The sequence below is a fragment of the Salvelinus namaycush genome, chromosome 14, assembly GCF_016432855.1.
Source record: "Salvelinus namaycush isolate Seneca chromosome 14, SaNama_1.0, whole genome shotgun sequence".
NCBI lineage: Eukaryota > Metazoa > Chordata > Actinopteri > Salmoniformes > Salmonidae > Salvelinus > Salvelinus namaycush.
The window spans coordinates 15544396-15567483 of record NC_052320.1 but is presented as its reverse complement, the minus strand read 5'-3'; the positions used below and the strand labels follow the sequence as shown (position 1 = coordinate 15567483).

Here is a 23088-nt window from a genome sequence, read left to right as displayed (position 1 = left end):
CTCTCTCTCTCTCTCTCTCTCTCTCTCTCACCTCTCTCTCTCTCTCTCTCTTCCCCTTACTCTCTCTGTCTCTCTCTCTCAATCTTTCCCTCTCTCTCTCCTTTCCCTCTCTCTCTCCTTTCACTCTCTCTCGCTTCCCCTCTCTCTCTCTTTTCCCTCCCCCCTCTCTCTCGTTCTCATTCTCATTTTCATTCTCTCTATCTCTCTATCTCGCCCTTTCTCCTGAGCTTGTGAATGCTTTCAGTAGGACTTGTAATTGGAATATGTCACTTGATTCTTGACTAATCTTTGTATTTACACTCAAAACAGTAGAAGTAGTAGTAGTATAGTAGGCATTCATGGCTATGTGTTAGGAACAGACTGATACAAAGAAAGATACTAAGAGACAGATGGACAAAAATATCAAATACAGTACAAAAATTCATGCATACAAATGTTTTAATTTCAAACAGCCCTTTCATCAGGAAGTTAGCGCTCTCTGCAGCCAAAATCAAAACAGAGATCAGCTGGAATTGTGTCACTCCATGCATAATTAAAGACCACCTTGGTGTCGTCCTGTCACACCTGATCGCCCTCCTACACATGCACACACGCACTATGCAGTGTTCACACACACAAAATGACTTATTCATGTGATAACGCCACCCGGAGCTGAACATAAATTGCCAGTGACATATGCATTTAATCCCCAGGAGATGTGAGTGGTGAGGGGGGAGAAAACACATGGCTACCAGTGAGATGGCAGTCAATGCCATGGAGCTCACTGCCTCCTTGACCTTTTGGGTGGTGACAGGGCTAAGGGTGAGAGGTGACAGACAAGTATAATGTTGACCTCAGGGGCTGGGTGTCATAATGTATACAGTCTAGTACAATTACATGTACTGTAATATGCAGGTCTCTCTATGGTATAATTACATGTACTGTAATATGCAGGTCTCTCTATTGTAACGTTCGTCTTGTGGTGAATGAACGGACCAAGGCGCAGCGGGTGATGAATACATAATATAGACGAAGAACGCACGAACAGGAACAGACTACCTAAAACGAACGAACAAACGAAACAGTCCCATGTGGTATACACAGACACAGGAACAATCACCCACAAACAAACAGTGAGAACAACCTACCTTAATATGGTTCTCAATCAGAGGAAACGTCAAACACCTGCCTCTAATTGAGAACCATACCAGGCAACACATTAACCCAACATAGAAAACACATAACATAGACTACCCACCCCAAATCACGCCCTGACCAACTAAACACATACAAAACAACAGAAAACAGGTCAGGAACGTGACAGAACCCCCCCCTCAAGGTGCGAACTCCGGGCGCACCCCTAAAACTCAAGGGGAGGGTCTGGGTGGGCATCTGTCCGCGGTGGCGGCTCCGGCGGTGGACGAGGACACCACTCCACCACTGTCTTTGTCCCCCTCCTTAGCGTCCCTTGAGTGGCGACCCTCGCCCCCGACCATGGTCCAGGAACCTTCACCAACGCCCCTCCTAAATAGAGGAGACAACTCAGGACAGAGAGGTAGCTTAGGACAAAGAGGTAGCTCAGGACAGAGAGGTAGCTCAGGACAGAGAGATCGCTCCGGACAGAGAGATCGCTCCGGACAGAGAGATCGCTCCGGACAGAGAGGTAGCTTAGGACAGAGGGACAACTCTGGACTACTGGCAGCTCCGGACTGAGTGGCAGCTCCGGACTGAGTGGCAGCTCCGGTCTGTAGGACAGCTCCGGACTGTAGGGCAGCTCCGGACTGAGTGGCAGCTCCCGACTGGGTGGCAGCTCCCGACTGGGTGGCAGCTCCGGACTGGGTGGCAGCTCCGGACTGAGTGGCAGCTCCGGACTGAGTGGCAGCTCCGGACTGAGTGGCAGCTCCGGACTGAGTGGCAGCTCATGACTGAGTGGCAGCTCATGACTGTGGGGCAGCTCCGGACTGAGTGGCAGCTCATGACTGTGGGGCAGCTCATGACTGGAGGGCAGCTCATGACTGGAGGGCAGCTCATGACTGGAGGGCAGCTCATGACTGGAGGGCAGCTCATGACTGGAGGGCATCTCATGACTGTAGGGCAGCTCATGACTGGAAGGCAGCTCATGACTGGAAGGCAGCTCTGGCAGCTCCTGACTGGCTGGCGGCTCTGGCAGCTCCTGACTGGCTGGCGGCTCTGGCAGCTCCTGACTGGCTGGCGGCTCTGGCAGCTCCTGACTGGCTGGTGGCTCTGGCCGCTCCTGACTGGCTGGCGGCTCTGGCAGCTCCTGACTGGCTGGCGGCTCTGGCAGCTCCTGACTGGCTGGCGGCTCTGGCAGCTCCTGACTGGCTGGCGGCTCTGGCAGCTCCTGACTGGCTGGCGGCTCCTGACTGGCTGGCGGCTCTGGCGGCTCCTGACTGACGGACGGCTCTGGCGGCTCCTGACTGATGGGCGGCTCTAATGGCTCGGGACAGACGGGCGGCTCTAATGGCTCGTGGCAGACGGATGGCTCAGATGGCGCTGGGCAGACGGATGGCTCAGATGGCGCTGGGCAGACGGATGGCTCAGACGGCGCTGGGCAGACGGATGGCTCAGACGGCGCTGGGCAGACGGATGGCTCAGACGGCGCTGGGCAGACGGATGGCTCAGACGGCGCTGGGCAGACGGATGGCTCAGACGGCGCTGGGCAGACGGATGGCTCAGACGGCGTTGGGCAGACGAGCAGTGCAGGCGGCGTTGGGCAGACGAGCAGTGCAGGCGGCGTTGGGCAGACGAGCAGTGCAGGTGGCGTTGGGCAGACGAGCAGTGCAGGCAGTTCAGACGGCGCTGGGCAGGCAGGCAGCTCAGACGGCGCTGGACAGACGAGCAGTGCAGGCGGCGTTGGGCAGACGGCCGACTCCGACCTGCTGAGGCGCACAGCAGGCCTGGTGCGTGGTGCCGGAACTGGTGGTACCGTACTGGAGACATGCACCTCAAGGCTAGTGCGGGGAGCAGGAACAGGGCACACTGGACTCTCAAAGCGCACTATAGGCCTGGTGCGTGGTACCGGCACTGGTGGTACCGGGCTGAGGGCACGCACCTCAGGGCGAGTGCGGGGAGAAGGAACAGTGCGTACAGGGCTCTGGAGACGCACAGGAGGCTTGATGCGTGGTGCCGGAACGGTAGGCACTGATGGTACTGGGCTGGGGCGGGAAGGTGGCGCCGGATATACCGGACCGTGCAGGCGTACTGGCTCCCTTGAGCACTGAGCCTGCCCAACCTTACCTGGTTGAATGCTCCCCGTAGCCCGTCCAGTGCGGGGAGGTGGAGTAACCCGCACTGGGCTGTGTTGGCGAACCGGGGACACCATGCGTAAGGCTGGTGCCAGGTACACCGGCCCGAGGAGACGTACTGGAGGCCAGATATGTAGAGCCGGCTTCATGGCACTTGGCTCAATGCTCAATCTAGCCCGGCTAGTGCGGGGAGGTGGAATAACCCGCACCGGGCTATGCACACGTACAGGAGACACCATGCGCTCTACTGCGTAACACGGTGTCTGCCCGTACTCTCGCTCTCCACGGTAAGCCCGGGAAGTTGGCGCAGGTCTCCTACCTGACTTCGCCACACTCCCCTTTAGCCCCCCCCCCCCCCCCCCCCCCCCCCAAGAAATGTTTGGGTGAGCCTCTCGGGCTTCCAGCCGCTCTGCCTTGCTAGCGCCTCTTAATGCCGCCTCTCCGCTTTAGATGCCTCCAGCTCCGCTTTGGGGCGGCGACACTCCTCTGGCTCTGCCCAGGGTCCTTCTCCGTCTAGGATTTCCTCCCATGTCCATTCCTCTTTGTACCACTGCTGCTGTCGCTGCTGCCCGTTAACCCGCTGCTTGATCCGGGTTTGGTGGGTGATTCTGTAACGTTCGTCTTGTGGTGAATGAACGGACCAAGGCGCAGCGGGTGATGAATACATAATATAGATGAAGAACGCACGAACAGGAACAGACTACCTAAAACGAACGAACAAACGAAACAGTCCCATGTGGTATACACAGACACAGGAACAATCACCCACAAACAAACAGTGAGAACAACCTACCTTAATATGGTTCTCAATCAGAGGAAACGTCAAACACCTGCCTCTAATTGAGAACCATACCAGGCAACACATTAACCCAACATAGAAAACACATAACATAGACTACCCACCCCAACTCACGCCCTGACCAACTAAACACATACAAAACAACAGAAAACAGGTCAGGAACGTGACATCTATGGTATAATTACATGTACTGTAATATGCAGGTCTCTCTATGGTATAATTACATGTACTGTAATATGCAGGTCTCTCTATGGTATAATTACATGTACTGTAATATGTAGGTCTCTCTATGGTACAATTACATGTACTGTAATATGCAGGTCTCTCTATGGTATAATTACATGTACTGTAATATGTAGGTCTCTCTATGGTATAATTACATGTACTGTAATATGTAGGTCTCTCTATGGTATAATTACATGTACTGTAATATGTAGGTCTCTCTATGGTGTAATTACATGTACTGTAATATGTAGGTCTCTCTATGGTATAATTACATGTACTGTAATATGTAGGTCTCTCTATGGTGTAATTACATGTACTGTAATATGTAGGTCTCTCTATGGTATAATTACATGTACTGTAATATGCAGGTCTCTCTATGGTATAATTACATGTACTGTAATATGTAGGTCTCTCTATGGTATAATTACATGTACTGTAATATGTAGGTCTCTCTATGGTATAATTACATGTACTGTAATATGTAGGTCTCTCTATGGTACAATTACATGTACTGTAATATGTAAGTCTCTCTATGGTATAATTACATGTACTGTAATATGTAGGTCTCTCTATGGTACACTGTATGTAGGGCTGGGTGACTCATCAACCGCTCACATTAATAATAAATTAATAGTCATATTCACTGTATGATTGTAACGGCGGCCTTCCCTCTCTTCACTAGAAGAGGGGGTGAAACAGGGATCGGACCAACACGCAGCGTAGCCAGTGCTCAACATGTTTAATTAACAAAACTACTGTGAACACTAAACAAATACAAAATAACAAAAGTGGCAAACCGATACAGACCTATCTGGTGCAGAATACAAACACAGAGACAGGAAACAACCACCCACAATCCCCAACACAAAACAAGCCACCGATATATGATTCTCAATCAGGGACAACGATTGACAGCTGTCTCTGATTGAGAACCATATTAGGCTGGACACAGAAACAGACAAACTAGACACACAACATAGAATTCCCACCCAGCTCACGTCCTGACCAACACTAAACAAGCAAAACACATAAGAACTATGGTCAGGACGTGACAGTACCCCCCCCCCCCCCCCTGAGGTGCGGACTCCGAACGCACCCCTAAAACTCAAGGGGAGGGTCTGGGTGGGCATCTGTCCGCGGTGGCGGCTCCGGCGGTGGATGAGGACACCACTCCACCACTGTCTTTGTCCCCCTCCTTAGCGTCCTTTGAGTGGCGACCCTCGCCCCCGACCATGGTCCAGGAACCTTCACCAAGGTCCCTCCTAAATATAGACAACTCAGGACAGAGAGGTAGCTCAGGACAGAGGGGTAGCTCAGGACAGAGAGGTAGCTCAGGACAGAGAGGTAGCTCAGGACAGAGGGGCAACTCCGGACTGAAGGAAAGCTCCGGACAGAGAGGCAGCTCCGGACTGAATGGTTGCTCCGGACTAGATGCAGCTCATGACTGGAAGGCAGCTCATGACTGGAGGGCAGCTCATGACTGAAGGGCAGCTCATGACTGAAGGGCAGCTCATGACTGGAAGGCAGCTCCTGACTGGAAGGCAGCTCATGACTGGAGGGCAGCTCATGACTGGAAGGCAGCTCATGACTGGCAGGCAGCTCATGACTGGAGGGCAGCTCATGACTGGAGGGCAGCTCATGACTGAAGGGCAGCTCATGACTGAAGGGCAGCTCATGACTGGAAGGCAGCTCATGACTGGAGGGCAGCTCATGACTGGAGGGCAGCTCATGACTGGAGGGCAGCTCATGACTGGAGGGCAGCTCATGACTGGAGGGCAGCTCATGACTGGCTGGCGGCTCTGGCAGCTCCTGACTGGCTGGCGGCTCTGGCAGCTCCTGACTGGCTGGCGGCTCTGGCAGCTCCTGACTGGCTGGCGGCTCTGGCAGCTCCTGACTGGCTGGCGGCTCTGGCAGCTCCTGACTGGCTGGCGGCTCTGGCAGCTCCTGACTGGCTGGCGGCTCTGGCAGCCCCTGACTGGCTGGCGGCTCTGGCAGCTCCTGACTGGCTGGCGGCTCTGGCAGCTCCTGACTGACGGACGGCTCTAGCGGCTCCTGACTGACGAACGGCTCTGACGGCTCGGGACAGACGGGCGGCTCTAATGGCTCGGGACAGACGGGCGGCTCAGATGGCGCTGGGCAGACGGATGGCTCAGATGGCACTGGGCAGACGGATGGCTCAGATGGCGCTGGGCAGACGGATGGCTCAGATGGCGCTGGGCAGACGGATGGCTCAGATGGCGCTGGGCAGACGGATGGCTCAGATGGCGCTGTGCAGACGGATGGCTCAGAAGGCGCTGGGCAGACGGATGGCTCAGATGGCGCTGGGCAGACGGATGGCTCAGACGGCGCTGGGCAGGCAGGCAGCTCAGACGGCGCTGGGCAGACGAGCAGTGCAGACGGCGTTGAGCAGACGAGCAGTGCAGGCGGGGTTGGGCAGACGGCCGACTCTGACCTGCTGAGGCGCACAGTAGGCCTGGTGCGTGGTGCCGGAACTTGTGGCACCGGACTGGAGACACGCACCTCAAGGCTAGTGCGGGGAGCAGGAACAGGGCACACTGGTTTCTCAAAGCGCACTATAGGCCTGGTGCGTGGTGCCGGAACTGGTGGTACCGGACTGAGGGCACGCACCTCAGGGCGAGTGCGGGGAGAAGGAACAGTGCGTACAGGGCTCTGGAGACGCACAGGAGGCTTGGTGCGTGGTGCCGGAACTGGTGGTACTGGGCTGGAGACACGCACCACAGGGAGAGTGCGTGGAGGAGGAACAGGGCTCTGGAGACGCACAGGAAGCCTAGTGCGTGGTGTAGGCACTGATGGTACTGGGCTGGGGCGGGAAGGTGGCGCCGGATATACCGGACCGTGCAGGCGTACTGGCTCCCTTGAGCACCGAGCCTGCCCAACCTTACCTGGTTGAATGCTCCCCGTAGCCCGTCCAGTGCGGGGAGGTGGAATAACCCGCACTGGGCTGTGTTGGCGAACCGGGGACACCGTGCGTAAGGTTGGTGCCATGTACACCGGCCCGAGGAGACGTACTGGAGGCCAGATATGTAGAGCCGGCTTCATGGCACTTGGCTCAATGCTCAATCTAGCCCGGCCAGTGCGGGGAGGTGGAATAACCCGCACCGGGCTATGCACACGTACAGGAGACACCGTGCGCTCTTCCGCATAACACGGTGTCTGCCCGTACTCCCGCTCTCCACGGTAAGCATGGGAAGTGGGCGCAGGTCTCCTACCTGACTTCGCCACACTATCCTTTAGCCCCCCCCCCCAAGACATTTTTGGGGTTTCTTCACGGGCTTCTTACCGCGTCGTCGTGCTAACCTCATTCGCCGGTATCCCTCTGCACATTGCTCCATCGAATCCCAGGCGGGCTCCGGCACTCTCCCTGGGTCAACCGACCACCTGTCTATTTCCTCCAGTTCCAGCACCCCGCACTCGCCTTATGGTGGGTGGTTCTGTAACGGCGGCCTTCCCTCTCTTCACTAGAAGAGGGGGTGAAACAGGGATCGGACCAACACGCAGCGTAGCCAGTGCTCAACATGTTTAATTAACAAAACTACTGTGAACACTAAACAAATACAAAATAACAAAAGTGGCAAACCGATACAGACCTATCTGGTGCAGAATACAAACACAGAGACAGGAAACAACCACCCACAATCCCCAACACAAAACAAGCCACCGATATATGATTCTCAATCAGGGACAACGATTGACAGCTGTCTCTGATTGAGAACCATATTAGGCTGGACACAGAAACAGACAAACTAGACACACAACATAGAATTCCCACCCAGCTCACGTCCTGACCAACACTAAACAAGCAAAACACATAAGAACTATGGTCAGGACGTGACAATGATGCAATAATGTATGATTTGAGTTGCTGCTTGCTAATGTCACCTAGTAGAGATAAACAGGAAGAGGCAGGACCATCATAACAAATAAACAATTAGAAAAAAGCTGCTTTAACTTCCCTTTTCCCCCTCCCTGGTGATTAAATTAATGTGAATCATCTGACACTAGGTTAGTCTTAAATTAGTCCTAGTATCCTGCCAGTGAGGCTTGTCTTGCCAGACCTCTACATCGACGGATGCTCCTTCTGCAGTGGGACCATTAATAGTGAGGCGATCATCATCGATTTCTCTTTGGTAATTATCATTTATCACGTTTTAGACATTGGAGGGTTTAATGCGGCATCACAAATGGCTTTCTGATTAATCGGAGCTGCTGGTGCTCCAAGGAGGAGATCTCAGCTCTCCTCTCCTCTCCTCTCCTCTCCTCTCCTCTCCTCTCCTCTCCTCTCCTCTCCTCTCCTCTCCTCTCCTCTCCTCTCCTCTCCTCTCCTCTCCTCTCCTCTCCTCTCCTCTCCTCTCCTCTCCTCTCCCCTCCCATCCGTACTATAGCACTGAAGCTCCCCTCTTTCATTACTTTCTCTCTTCCTTTCCTTTACCCCCTGCCTCAAATTAATTAAACATTTCCAGAAATACTTTGAGTCGCTAGAGTCGAGCCATTGACCCAAAGCCATAGCACCAGGCTCTAAGCAGCACAAAGAGAGATCCCAGCTGTCTATTGAGCAGCACTAGAGGGCAGGACCCAGGACAGCGCTCTGAACACACTGCTGATCAATGATCAAGCAGAAGGGCTTTTGGGGTTTAGCATTAGAGAGATCCACAAACCTCTATGGGGCCTGCCCTCATCTTATGGCCTGGAATAAATGTGCCGTTCATCTTTTGCTGTTATATCTATTTAATCTGTTTCTGTGGGTCAGAGGTCATGATCTCCCCGTTAGCACTTCATCACACTAAACACAGTACCTTTTTTACTGACGGAAATAAAAGCAAATACGGTACTTAAGCTGTCTGGGCTAAAGCTCACCCAAACACCTAATCTAACATATGGTACATCATTAACTTTTATGCCCTTAGCGCTTCAGATGTGAATCTCTATGACGACATGTATTAAAAAATCAGTGCTAATAGAATCAGTATGATTCAAATCAGCAGTAACAAGGGAAGTTTGTCTGTGTAGCAATGAGGGAAGTACATTGTGTCCACTCAGAGTCCATTATCATTTAAAATAGATTCACTAACAAACAATAATGAGTATATTGATTTGGCTAATGAACTAATGGGCTCCTTACACCACACAGAAAAGTCCTTCAATAATGAGGTCTGCTCTGCTGATGATACTACACCATCTAATAAACAACAAGCTTTCCTTGTGATGAGCTTTGTGCTCTGAATTGCAATATTTGCTGTAAGAACAGTTAGGGCTCGGTGATAAATCCTCAAGCAGCTCTCGAAATGATTGTTCAACAAATAAAAGGACTGGTATTGGCACTTCTGCTGCTGTTTTTATATACAGTACCTCCATAACTGTTATTTACCTCCAATACTGTTATATACCTCCATAACTGTTATTTACCTCCATAACTGTTATTTACCTCCATAACTGTTATTTACCTCCATAACTGTTATTTATCTCCATAACTGTTACTTAACTCCATAACTGTTATTTACCTCCATAACTGTTATTTATCTCCATAACTGTTACTTAACTCCATAACTGTTATTTACCTCCATAACTGTTATATACATACATAACTGTTATTTACCTCCATAACTGTTATATACCTCCATAACTGTTATAGACCTCCATAACTGTTATATAGCTCCATAACTGTTATATACCTCCATAACTGTTATATACCTCCACAACTGTTATATACATACATAACTGTTATTTACCTCCATAACTGTTATTTACCTCCATAACTGTTACTTAACTCCATAACTGTTATTTACCTCCATAACTGTTATATACATACATAACTGTTATTTACCTCCATAACTGTTATATACCTCCATAACTGTTATAGACCTCCATAACTGTTATAGACCTCCATAACTGTTATATAGCTCCATAACTGTTATATACATACATAACTGTTATTTACCTCCATAACTGTTACTTAACTCCATAACTGTTATATACATACATAACTGTTATTTACCTCCATAACTGTTATATAGCTCCATAACTGTTATATACATACATAACTGTTATATACATACATAATTGTTATATAGCTCCATAACTGTTATATAGCTCCATAACTGTTATATACATACATAACTGTTAAATACCTCCATAACTGTTATATACCTCCATAACTGTTATTTACCTCCAAAACTGTTATATAGCTACATAACTGTTAAATACCTCCATAACTGTTATATACCTCCATAACTGTTATATAAATCTATAACTGTTATATACCTCCATAACTGTTATATAAATCCATAACTGTTATATATCTCCATAACTGTTATATACATACATAACTGTTATATACATACATAACTGTTATATATATCTATAACTGTTATATACATACATAACTGTTATATACCTCCATAACTGTTATATAAATCTATAACTGTTATATACCTCCATAACTGTTATATAAATCCATAACTGTTATATAAATCCATAACTGTTATATACCAACATTACTGTTATATAAATCCATAACTGTTATATACCTCCATAACTGTTATATACCTCCATAACTGTTATATATCTCCATAACTGTTATATACATACATAACTGTTATATATCTCCATAACTGTTATATACATACATAACTGTTATAAACCTCCATAACTGTTATATATATCTATAACTGTTATATACCTCCATAACTGTTATATACATACATACCTGTTATATGCCTCCATAACTGTTATATAGCTCCATGACTGTTATATACCTCCATAACTGTTATATAAATCCATAACTGTTATATACCTCCATAACTGTTATTTACCTCCATAACTGTTATATGAATCCATAACTGTTATTTACCTCCATAACTGTTATATACCTCCATAACTGTTATTTACCTCCATAACTGTTATTTACCTCCATAACTGTTTGTCACGCCCTGGCCTTAGTATTCTTTGTTTTCTTTATGTTTTTTAGTTAGGTCAGGGTGTGACATGGGGAAGGTATGTGTTTTTGTAATGTCTAGGGGTGTTGTATGTGTATGGGGCAGATTAGAGTAGTGTTGTCTAGTTATGTCTATGGCTGCCTAGATTGGTTCTCAATCAGAGACAGCTGTCATTCATTGTCTCTGATTGGGAGCCATATTTAAGGCAGCCATAGGCAGTAGGATTTTGTGGGGTGTTGTCTATGTCTATGTTCTATGTTGCAGTTGTGCACTTAGTTCTGTTTAGCTTCACGATCGTTTGTTTTGTTCATTTTGTAAGTGGTTGTTTTTTCCTTCATTAAAGAAGATGTATTTTTCACGCGCTGCGCCTTGGTCCTCTCTCTCTCACGAAGACGATCGTGACAGAACACCCCACCTACCATGGATCAAGCAGCGTGAGAGGAACCAGGACTCGTGGACTTGGGAGGAAATATTGGACGGAAAGGGACCCTGGGCTCAACCAGGAGAATATCGCGGCCCCAAAGCTGAGCTGGAGGCAGCGAAAGCAGAGAGGCGGCGATATGAGGAGGCAGCACGGAAACAAGGCTGGAAGCCCGTAAGTCAAACCCAAAAATGTCTTGGGGGGGGGGGCTCTCGGGTAGTTTAGTTGGGTCAGTCGGGAGACGTGAGCCAACTCCTCCTGCTTACCGTAGGGAGCCGGTGAGGGCGGATTTGGAGGTGAGCGACGCAGAGACAGTAAAGGAGTTAATGGAGAAATTGGAGGAGAGAGTTATGAGGGATGTATTGGTTTGGTGCATGAGGCACGGCATCCGTCCTAACGAACGTGTTGGTGAGTTAATGTCACCGGGAACAGCTCCCCGCACTCGCCCTGAGGTGCGTGCCCTCAGCCCGGTACCTCCAGTTCTGGTACCACGCACCAGGCCTATAGTACGCCTTGAGAGTCCAGTGTGCCCTGTTCCTGCTCCACGCACTCTCCCTGTGGTGCGTGTCTCCAGCCCAGTGCCTCCAGTTCCGGCACCACGCACCAAGCCTCATGTGCGTCTCCAGAGCCCTGTACGCACTGTTCCTTCTCCCTGTACTCGCCCTGATGTGCGTGCCCTCAGCCCGGTACCACCAGTGCCGGTACCACGCACCAGGCCTATAGTACGCCTTGAGAGTCCAGTGTGCCCTGTTCCTGCTCCCCGCACTAGCCTTGAGGTGCGTGTCTCTAGTCCGGTACCACCAGTTCCGGCACCACGCACCAAGCCTCATGTGCTTCTCCAGAGCCCTGTACGCACTGATCCTTCTCCCCGCACTCGCCCTGAGGTGCGTGCCCTCAGCCCGGTACCACCAGTCCCGGTACCACGCACCAGTCCTATAGTGCGCCTCGAGAACTCAGTGTGCCCTGTTCCTTCTCCCCGCACTAGCCCTGAGATGCGTGTCCTCAGCCCGGTACCTCCAGTTCCGGCACCACGCACCAGGCCTACAGTGCGTCTCAGCCGGCCAGAGTCTGCCGTCTGCCCAACGGCGCCTGAACTGCCCGTCTGCCCAACGGCGCCTGAACTGCCCGTCTGCCAAACGGCGCCTGAACTGCCCGTCTGCCAAACGGCGCCTGAACTGCCCGTCTGCCCAACGGCGCCTGAACTGCCCGTCTGCCCAACGGCGCCTGAACTGCCCGTCTGCCCAACGCTGTCTGAACTGTCCGTCTGCCAAGCGCCGCATGAACTGCCCGTCTGTACTGAGTATTCAAAGCCGCCCGTCTGTACTGAGCCTGCAAAGCCGCCCGTCTGCCATGAGCCTTCAGAGCCGTCCGCCAGACAGGAGCCGCTAGAGCCTTCCGCCAGACAGGAGCCGCTAGAGCCTTCCGCCAGACAGGAGCAGCCAAAGCCTTCCGCCAGACAGGATCAGCCAGAGCCTTCCGCCAGACAGGATCAGCCAGAGCCTTCCGCCAGACAGGATCAGCCAGAGCCTTCCGCCAGACAGGATCAGCCAGAGCCTTCCGCCAGACAGGATCAGCCAGAGCCTTCCGCCAGACAGGATCAGCCAGAGCCTTCCGCCAGACAGGATCAGCCAGAGCCTTCCGCCAGCCATGAGCAGCCAGATCCGTCAGCCAGCCATGAGCAGCCAGATCCGTCAGCCAGCCATGAGCAGCCAGATCCGTCAGCCAGCCATGAGCAGCCAGATCCGTCAGCGAGCCATGACCAGCCAGAGCCGTCAGCGAGCCATGACCAGCCAGAGCCGTCAGCGAGCCATGACCAGCCAGAGCCGTCAGCGAGCCATGACCAGCCAGAGCCGTCAGCGAGCCATGACCAGCCAGAGCCGTCATCCAGCCATGACCAGCCAGAGCCGTCATCCAGCCATGACCAGCCAGAGCCGTCATCCAGCCATGACCAGCCAGAGCCGTCATCCAGCCATGACCAGCCAGAGCCGTCATCCAGCCATGACCAGCCAGAGCCGTCATCCAGCCATGACCAGCCAGAGCCGTCATCCAGCCATGACCAGCCAGAGCCGTCATCCAGCCATGACCAGCCAGAGCCGTCATCCAGCCAGGATCCGCCAGAGCCGCCAGCCAGCCAGGATCCGCCAGAGCCGCCAGCCAGCCAGGATCCGCCAGAGCCGCCAGCCAGCCAGGATCCGCCGTCGCCAGCCAGCCAGGATCCGCCATCTAGTCCGGTGCTGCCCCTCAGTCCGGAGCTGCACTTCACTTCGGAGTTGCCCCTCATTCTGGTGTTGCCCCTCATTCTGGTGTTGTCCCTCATTCTGGTGTTGCCCCTCATTCCGGTATTGCCCCTCAGTCCGGTGCTGCCCCTTAGTCCGGTGCTGCCCCTTAGTCCGGTGCTGCCCCTTAGTCCAGTGGGGTTAATTTGGAGGGTGGCCATTTGGAGGAGGCTACCAAAGCGGGTATTGACAATGGTGGAGTGGGGGCCACGTCCCGCACCCGAGCCGCCGCCATGATGGGGCCCACCCCGGACCCTCCCCTTTTCTATTTCAGGTTGTGCGGTCGGAGTCCGCACCTTTGGGGGGGGGGGGGGTACTGTCACGCCCTGGCCTTAGTATTCTTTGTTTTCTTTATGTTTTTTAGTTAGGTCAGGGTGTGACATGGGGAAGGTATGTGTTTTTGTAATGTCTAGGGGTGTTGTATGTGTATGGGGCAGAGTAGAGTAGTGTTGTCTAGTTATGTCTATGGCTGCCTAGATTGGTTCTCAATCAGAGACAGCTGTCATTCATTGTCTCTGATTGGGAGCCATATTTAAGGCAGCCATAGGCAGTAGGATTTTGTGGGGTGTTGTCTATGTCTATGTTCTATGTTGCAGTTGTGCACTTAGTTCTGTTTAGCTTCACGATCGTTTGTTTTGTTCATTTTGTAAGTGGTTGTTTTTTCCTTCATTAAAGAAGATGTATTTTTCACGCGCTGCGCCTTGGTCCTCTCTCTCTCACGAAGACGATCGTGACAGAACACCCCACCTACCATGGATCAAGCAGCGTGAGAGGAACCAGGACTCGTGGACTTGGGAGGAAATATTGGACGGAAAGGGACCCTGGGCTCAACCAGGAGAATATCGCCGCCCCAAAGCTGAGCTGGAGGCAGCGAAAGCAGAGAGGCGGCGATATGAGGAGGCAGCACGGAAACAAGGCTGGAAGCCCGTAAGTCAAACCCAAAAATTTCTTGGGGGGGGGGGCTCTCGGGTAGTTTAGTTGGGTCAGTCGGGAGACGTGAGCCAACTCCTCCTGCTTACCGTAGGGAGCCGGTGAGGGCGGATTTGGAGGTGAGCGACGCAGAGACAGTAAAGGAGTTAATGGAGAAATTGGAGGAGAGAGTTATGAGGGATGTATTGGTTTGGTGCATGAGGCACGGCATCCGTCCTAACGAACGTGTTGGTGAGTTAATGTCACCAGGAACAGCTCTCCATACTCGTCCTGAGGTGCGTGCTAGCCGTCTGGTGAAGACAGTACCTACAGCACGCACAAAACCTCCTGTGCGTCTCCAGAGTCCTGTACGCACTGTTCCTTCTCCCCGCACTCGCCCTGAGGTGCGTGCCCTCAGCCCGGTACCACCAGTGCCGGTACCACGCACCAGGCCTATAGTACGCCTTGAGAGTCCAGTGTGCCCTGTTCCTGCTCCACGCACTCTCCCTGTGGTGCGTGTCTCCAGCCCAGTGCCTCCAGTTCCGGCACCACGCACCAAGCCTCATGTGCGTCTCCAGAGCCCTGTACGCACTGTTCCTTCTCCCTGTACTCGCCCTGATGTGCGTGCCCTCAGCCCGGTACCACCAGTGCCGGTACCACGCACCAGGCCTATAGTACGCCTTGAGAGTCCAGTGTGCCCTGTTCCTGCTCCCCGCACTAGCCTTGAGGTGAGTGTCTCTAGTCCGGTACCACCAGTTCCGGCACCACGCACCAAGCCTCATGTGCTTCTCCAGAGCCCTGTACGCACTGATCCTTCTCCCCGCACTCGCCCTGAGGTGCGTGCCCTCAGCCCGGTACCACCAGTCCCGGTACCACGCACCAGTCCTATAGTGCGCCTCGAGAACTCAGTGTGCCCTGTTCCTTCTCCCCGCACTAGCCCTGAGATGCGTGTCCTCAGCCCGGTACCTCCAGTTCCGGCACCACGCACCAGGCCTACAGTGCGTCTCAGCCGGCCAGAGTCTGCCGTCTGCCCAACGGCGCCTGAACTGCCCGTCTGCCCAACGGCGCCTGAACTGCCCGTCTGCCCAACGCCGTCTGAACTGTCCGTCTGCCAAGCGCCGCATGAACTGCCCGTCTGTACTGAGTATTCAAAGCCGCCCGTCTGTACTGAGCCTGCAAAGCCGCCCGTCTGCCATGAGCCTTCAGAGCCGTCCGCCAGACAGGAGCCGCTAGAGCCTTCCGCCAGACAGGAGCAGCCAAAGCCTTCCGCCAGACAGGATCAGCCAGAGCCTTCCGCCAGACAGGATCAGCCAGAGCCTTCCGCCAGACAGGATCAGCCAGAGCCTTCCGCCAGACAGGATCAGCCAGAGCCTTCCGCCAGACAGGATCAGCCAGAGCCTTCCGCCAGCCATGAGCAGCCAGATCCGTCAGCCAGCCATGAGCAGCCAGATCCGTCAGCCAGCCATGAGCAGCCAGATCCGTCAGCCAGCCATGAGCAGCCAGATCCGTCAGCGAGCCATGACCAGCCAGAGCCGTCAGCGAGCCATGACCAGCCAGAGCCGTCAGCGAGCCATGACCAGCCAGAGCCGTCAGCGAGCCATGACCAGCCAGAGCCGTCAGCGAGCCATGACCAGCCAGAGCCGTCATCCAGCCATGACCAGCCAGAGCCGTCATCCAGCCATGACCAGCCAGAGCCGTCATCCAGCCATGACCAGCCAGAGCCGTCATCCAGCCATGACCAGCCAGAGCCGTCATCCAGCCATGACCAGCCAGAGCCGTCATCCAGCCATGACCAGCCAGAGCCGTCATCCAGCCATGACCAGCCAGAGCCGTCATCCAGCCATGACCAGCCAGAGCCGTCATCCAGCCATGACCAGCCAGAGCCGTCATCCAGCCAGGATCCGCCAGAGCCGCCAGCCAGCCAGGATCCGCCAGAGCCGCCAGCCAGCCAGGATCCGCCGCCGCCAGCCAGCCAGGATCCGCCGCCGCCAGCCAGCCAGGATCCGCCATCTAGTCCGGTGCTGCCCCTCAGTCCGGAGCTGCACTTCACTTCGGAGTTGCCCCTCATTCTGGTGTTGCCCCTCATTCTGGTGTTGTCCCTCATTCTGGTGTTGCCCCTCATTCCGGTATTGCCCCTCAGTCCGGTATTGCCCCTCAGTCTGGTGCTGCCCCTTAGTCCGGTGCTGCCCCTTAGTCCGGTACTGCCCCTTAGTCCAGTGGGGTTAATTTGGAGGGTGGCCATTTGGAGGAGGCTACCAAAGCGGGTATTGACAATGGTGGAGTGGGGGCCACGTCCCGCACCCGAGCCGCCGCCATGATGGGGCCCACCCCGGACCCTCCCCTTTTCTATTTCAGGTTGTGCGGTCGGAGTCCGCACCTTTGGGGGGGGGGTACTGTCACGCCCTGGCCTTAGTATTCTTTGTTTTCTTTATGTTTTTTAGTTAGGTCAGGGTGTGACATGGGGAAGGTATGTGTTTTTGTAATGTCTAGGGGTGTTGTATGTGTATGGGGCAGAGTAGAGTAGTGTTGTCTAGTTATGTCTATGGCTGCCTAGATTGGTTCTCAATCAGAGACAGCTGTCATTCATTGTCTCTGATTGGGAGCCATATTTAAGGCAGCCATAGGCAGTAGGATTTTGTGGGGTGTTGTCTATGTCTATGTTCTATGTTGCAGTTGTGCACTTAGTTCTGTTTAGCTTCACGATCGTTTGTTTTGTTCATTTTGTAAGTGGTTGTTTTTTCCTTCATTAAAGAAGATGTATTTTTCACGCGCTGCGCCTTGGTCCTCTCTCTCTCACGAAGACGATCGTGACACTGTTACTTAACTCCATAACTGTTATTTACCTCCATAACTGTTACTTAACTCCATAACTGTTATTTACCTCCATAACAGTTATATAGCTCCATAACTGTTATATACCCCCATAACTGTTATTTACCTCCATAACTGTTATATAGCTCCATAACTGTTATATACCTCCATAACTGTTATATACATACATAACTGTTATATACCTCCATAACTGTTATATAAATCCATAACTGTTATATATCTCCATAACTGTTATATACATACATAACTGTTATATACCTCCATAACTGTTATATACCTCCATAACTGTTATATACCTCCATAACTGTTATATAGCTCCATAACTGTTATATACATACATAACTGTTATATACATACATAACTGTTATATAGCTCCATAACTGTTATATAGTTCCATAACTGTTATATACATACATAACTGTTAAATACCTCCATAACTGTTATATACCTCCATAACTGTTATTTACCTCCAAAACTGTTATATAGCTACATAACTGTTAAATACCTCCATAACTGTTATATACCTCCATAACTGTTATATAAATATATAACTGTTATATACCTCCATAACTGTTATATAAATCCATAACTGTTATATATCTCCATAACTGTTATATACATACATAACTGTTATATACCTCCATAACTGTTATATAAATCTATAACTGTTATATACCTCCATAACTGTTATATAAATCCATAACTGTTATATAAATCCATAACTGTTATATACCTCCATAACTGTTATATAAATCCATAACTGTTATATACCTCCATAACTGTTATATACCTCCATAACTGTTATATATCTCCATAACTGTTATATACATACATAACTGTTATATATCTCCATAACTGTTATATACATACATAACTGTTATATACCTCCATAACTGTTATATATATCTATAACTGTTATATACCTCCATAACTGTTATATACATACATACCTGTTATATGCCTCCATAACTGTTATATAGCTCCATGACTGTTATATACCTCCATAACTGTTATATAAATTCATAACTGTTATATACCTCCATAACTGTTATTTACCTCCATAACTGTTATATAAATCCATAACTGTTATTTACCTCCATAACTGTTATATACCTCCATAACTGTTATTTACCTCCATAACTGTTATTTACCTCCATAACTGTTATTTACCTCCATAACTGTTACTTAACTCCATAACTGTTATTTACCTCCATAACTGTTACTTAACTCCATAACTGTTATTTACCTCCATAACTGTTATATACCTCCATAACTGTTATATAGCTCCATAACTGTTATATACCTCCATAACTGTTATATAAATCCATAACTGTTATATATCTCCATAACTGTTATATACCTCCATAACTGTTATATACCTCCATAACTGTTATATACCTCCATAACTGTTATATACCTCCATAACTGTTATAGACCTCCACAACTGTTATATAGCTCCATAACTGTTATATACCTCCATAACTGTTATATACCTCCATAACTGTTATATACCTCCATAACTGTTATATACCTCAATAACTGTTATATAGCTCCATAACTGTTATATAGCTCCATAACTGTTATATACCTCCATAACTGTTATATACCTCCATAACTGTTATATACCTCCATAACTGTTATATACCTCCATAACTGTTATATAGCTCCATAACTGTTATATACCTCCATAACTGTTATATACCTCCATAACTGTTATATAGCTCCATAACTGTTATATAGCTCCATAACTGTTATATAGCTCCATAACTGTTATATACCTCCATAACTGTTATATACCTCCATAACTGTTATATAGCTCCATAACTGTTATATAGCTCCATAACTGTTATATAGCTCCATAACTGTTATATAGCTCCATAACTGTTATATACCTCCATAACTGTTATATAGCTCCATAACTGTTATATAGCTCCATAACTGTTATATACCTCCATAACTGTTATATACCTCCACAACTGTTATATACCTCCACAACTGTTATATACCTCCATAACTGTTATATACCTCCATAACTGTTATATAGCTCCATAACTGTTATATAGCTCCATAACTGTTATATAGCTCCATAACTGTTATATAGCTCCATAACTGTTATATAGCTCCATAACTGTTATATAGCTCCATAACTGTTATATAGCTCCATAACTGTTATATACCTCCATAACTGTTATATAGCTCCATAACTGTTATATAGCTCCATAACTGTTATATACCTCCATAACTGTTATATACCTCCATAACTGATATATACCTCCATAACTGTTATATACCTCCATAACTGTTATATAGCTCCATAACTGTTATATAGCTCCATAACTGTTATATACCTCCATAACTGTTATTTACCTCCATAACTGTTATATAGCTCCATAACTGTTATATACCTCCATAACTGTTATATACCTCCATAACTGTTATATAGCTCCATAACTGTTATATAGCTCCATAACTGTTATATACCTCCATAACTGTTATATAGCTCCATAACTGTTATATTGCTCCATAACTGTTATATTGCTCCATAACTGTTATATACCTCCATAACTGTTATATACCTCCATAACTGTTATATAGCTCCATAACTGTATAGCTCCATAAGTTATATAGCTCCATAACTGTTATATAGCTCCATAACTGTTATATAGCTCCATAACTGTTATATAGCTCCATAACTGTTATATAGCTCCATAACTGTTATATACCTCCATAACTGTTATATAGCTCCATAACTGTTATATAGCTCCATAACTGTTATATACCTCCATAACTGTTATATACCTCCATAACTGTTATATAGCTCCATAACTGTTATATAGCTCCATAACTGTTATATAGCTCCATAACTGTTATATAGCTCCATAACTGTTATATAGCTCCATGACTGTTATATAGCTCCATAACTGTTATGTAGCTCCATAACTGTTATATAGCTCCATAACTGTTATCCAGAGTGACAGAGATCAGAGAAATACGTTAGAGTGTGCAGTACAGGCATGGCTGTCTATTGTTGTTTTCACTGTAAGATATACACTGTAAAATATACAGTGTCATAAATTGATCATATGACACTGTTCAGTTGAATGGTGTTTCAACCAACAGCCATTAGAGTTAAAAAAAAAGAGCTTGTTTGTCTCCATGAACTTCCTGTCATTAACACCTCATAAATAGCTCCACAAAGGTCCTCATCGACCCGCCTGACTTTAATGCCAAAAAATCTAACTCAGGGGGGAACGGTTACCTTCAAAACAACAGAGAGAGGAGAGAGAAATTGGATGAAGACAGAAAATTAAAATATGTCATGTCTAATATGAGATTTAAAAATAATAAAAGCAGGGACATGACACATGAGGTTGTGGCATAGTCAAATCTGTTTCCAATACAAGCTTCAAATAACTACAAATCATTTCTAATAGGTACAAACTTTCACCCAAAATATTCAACACATCATATCCTGTTGCTTACTATAAATGGAGGTATATGCATTTTAAAGATACTTTTGGCAGTTGGGTATTCTCAACCATATTTACTGCACATCAAACACGTATCACAAAACATGAGGCAAAATGTCTCCGTACACCTCCAACCCCAAGCCCTCTCCAGCTCTGTTGCTCTTCTCATGTCTCCAACCAACCTAGAATGAATTATTCATGTCCGTTGAGATAAGGAATTATGTAAAAGAAGCAGCACACAAATCTCTATGCACAACCTAGGAATAGTTCAACATAAACCATAGGGAGGGAGGAGGAGATGAGAAGGGGTATGCTAGTGGACAATGATTATAGCCTACTACTGTGTATTAAAAGTAGCTATTCGGCATTGCAGTAAAATGAGCACAGCCCAGGTGGTGACATGGGGCCATTGCTTATTGCTTTTCTCTGGGTGAGAGAGTTTGAAAGGCCTCACTGAAATGGGGGCCATTCTCATTTGAACACTTTTTAAAGAACCGATCTGGGCCATAGCAACTCAGAGAAACTCACTAAGGGATTTAAAAGTTTACTTCACTCAATTCTAGAGAAAAAGTGAAATGATAAATCCCACAGACAGGTGGAGGAAAATAATCAATTTCTCAGGAAGGTTTGTATTGCACTGATTTGAGAAAGAACCTGGAAAAATAACAACACTGATTGTGACCAGTGGTGTAAATTACTTAAGTAAAAATACTTTAAAGTACTACTTAAGTAGTTTTACTATTTATATTTTTGACAATTTTGACTTTTACTTCACAACATTCCTAAAGAAAATAATGTACTTTTTACTCCATACATTTTCCCCTGACTACCAAAAGTACTCATTACATTTTGAAAGCTTAGCAGGGCAGGAAAATTGTCAAATTCAAGCACTTATCAAAAGAACATGTGCTTATCCCTACTGCCTATGTTCTGGCGGAGTGTTGGTGTGTGCCCCTGGCTATCCATACATTTTAAAAACAAGAACATGTGCTTATCCCTACTGCCTATGTTCTGGCGGAGTGTTGGTGTGTGCCCCTGGCTATCCATACATTTTAAAAACAAGAACATGTGCTTATCCCTACTGCCTATGTTCTGGCGGAGTGTTGGTGTGTGCCCCTGGCTATCCATACATTTTAAAAACAAGAACATGTGCTTATCCCTACTGCCTATGTTCTGGCGGAGTGTTGGTGTGTGCCCCTGGCTATCCATACATTTTAAAAACAAGAACATGTGCTTATCCCTACTGCCTATGTTCTGGCGGAGTGTTGGTGTGTGCCCCTGGCTATCCATACATTTTAAAAACAAGAACATGGTGCTGTCTGTTTTGCTTAATATATATTTTTTTAAATGATTTATAATTTTACTTTTGATACTTAAGTATATTTAAAACCAAATACTTTGACTCAAGTAGTATTTTACTAGGTGACTTTTACTTGAGCAACTTTCTACTAAGGTATCTATACTTTTATTCAAGTATGACAATTGGGTACTTTTTCCACAACTGACTGTGACTAACACAGCAGGTCAGTGGGGTCACGGCATAAAAGTAGTTCAACAACTGTAGCAGTTAGCCTAATCATAAAGAGCCATTGTTGCAAGGAAGCGACAGTGCTCTATGGGTTTAAACATCATGCCTCTGGGTGATAATAGATACTAAGGTAAGGCACCCAATTAGAGAAACTAAAGATGTGGGAGGAGGAACAACAGACAAAAGAAGTGTGATTGCATTGAATTAGAACTGATTCGTGAGTCGGAGGGTGATACAATCTGTTGGTTATGCATGAGACTGCAAAACCCAAATTAAATATCTATAAACAATAGGGAGCTTTATCACAAACAAATATCAAACATTTGTTTCCATCCAGCCTGTATTTTACAGTATGTAGCCTTTTTTTATGACACATCATACAACAGTTTCAGTAAACTACAGAATACATAAGGTACTTCTATAAGCAGGA

The 23088-nt window shown here is 48.3% G+C and overlaps 1 protein-coding gene across 1 annotated transcript in view; it reads left to right on the top strand.

Moving 5' to 3' along the window:
• Positions 1 to 723: 723 nt before the first annotated feature.
• The window catches only part of LOC120059630 (rho guanine nucleotide exchange factor 40-like), a 151618-nt gene continuing 129253 nt past the window's right edge, over positions 724 to 23088 (top strand). The window contains exon 1 of the mRNA XM_039008755.1: positions 724 to 801. Within this exon, the coding sequence (XP_038864683.1) occupies positions 724 to 801 (78 nt within the window). The remainder of the gene's footprint in view (positions 802 to 23088) is intronic.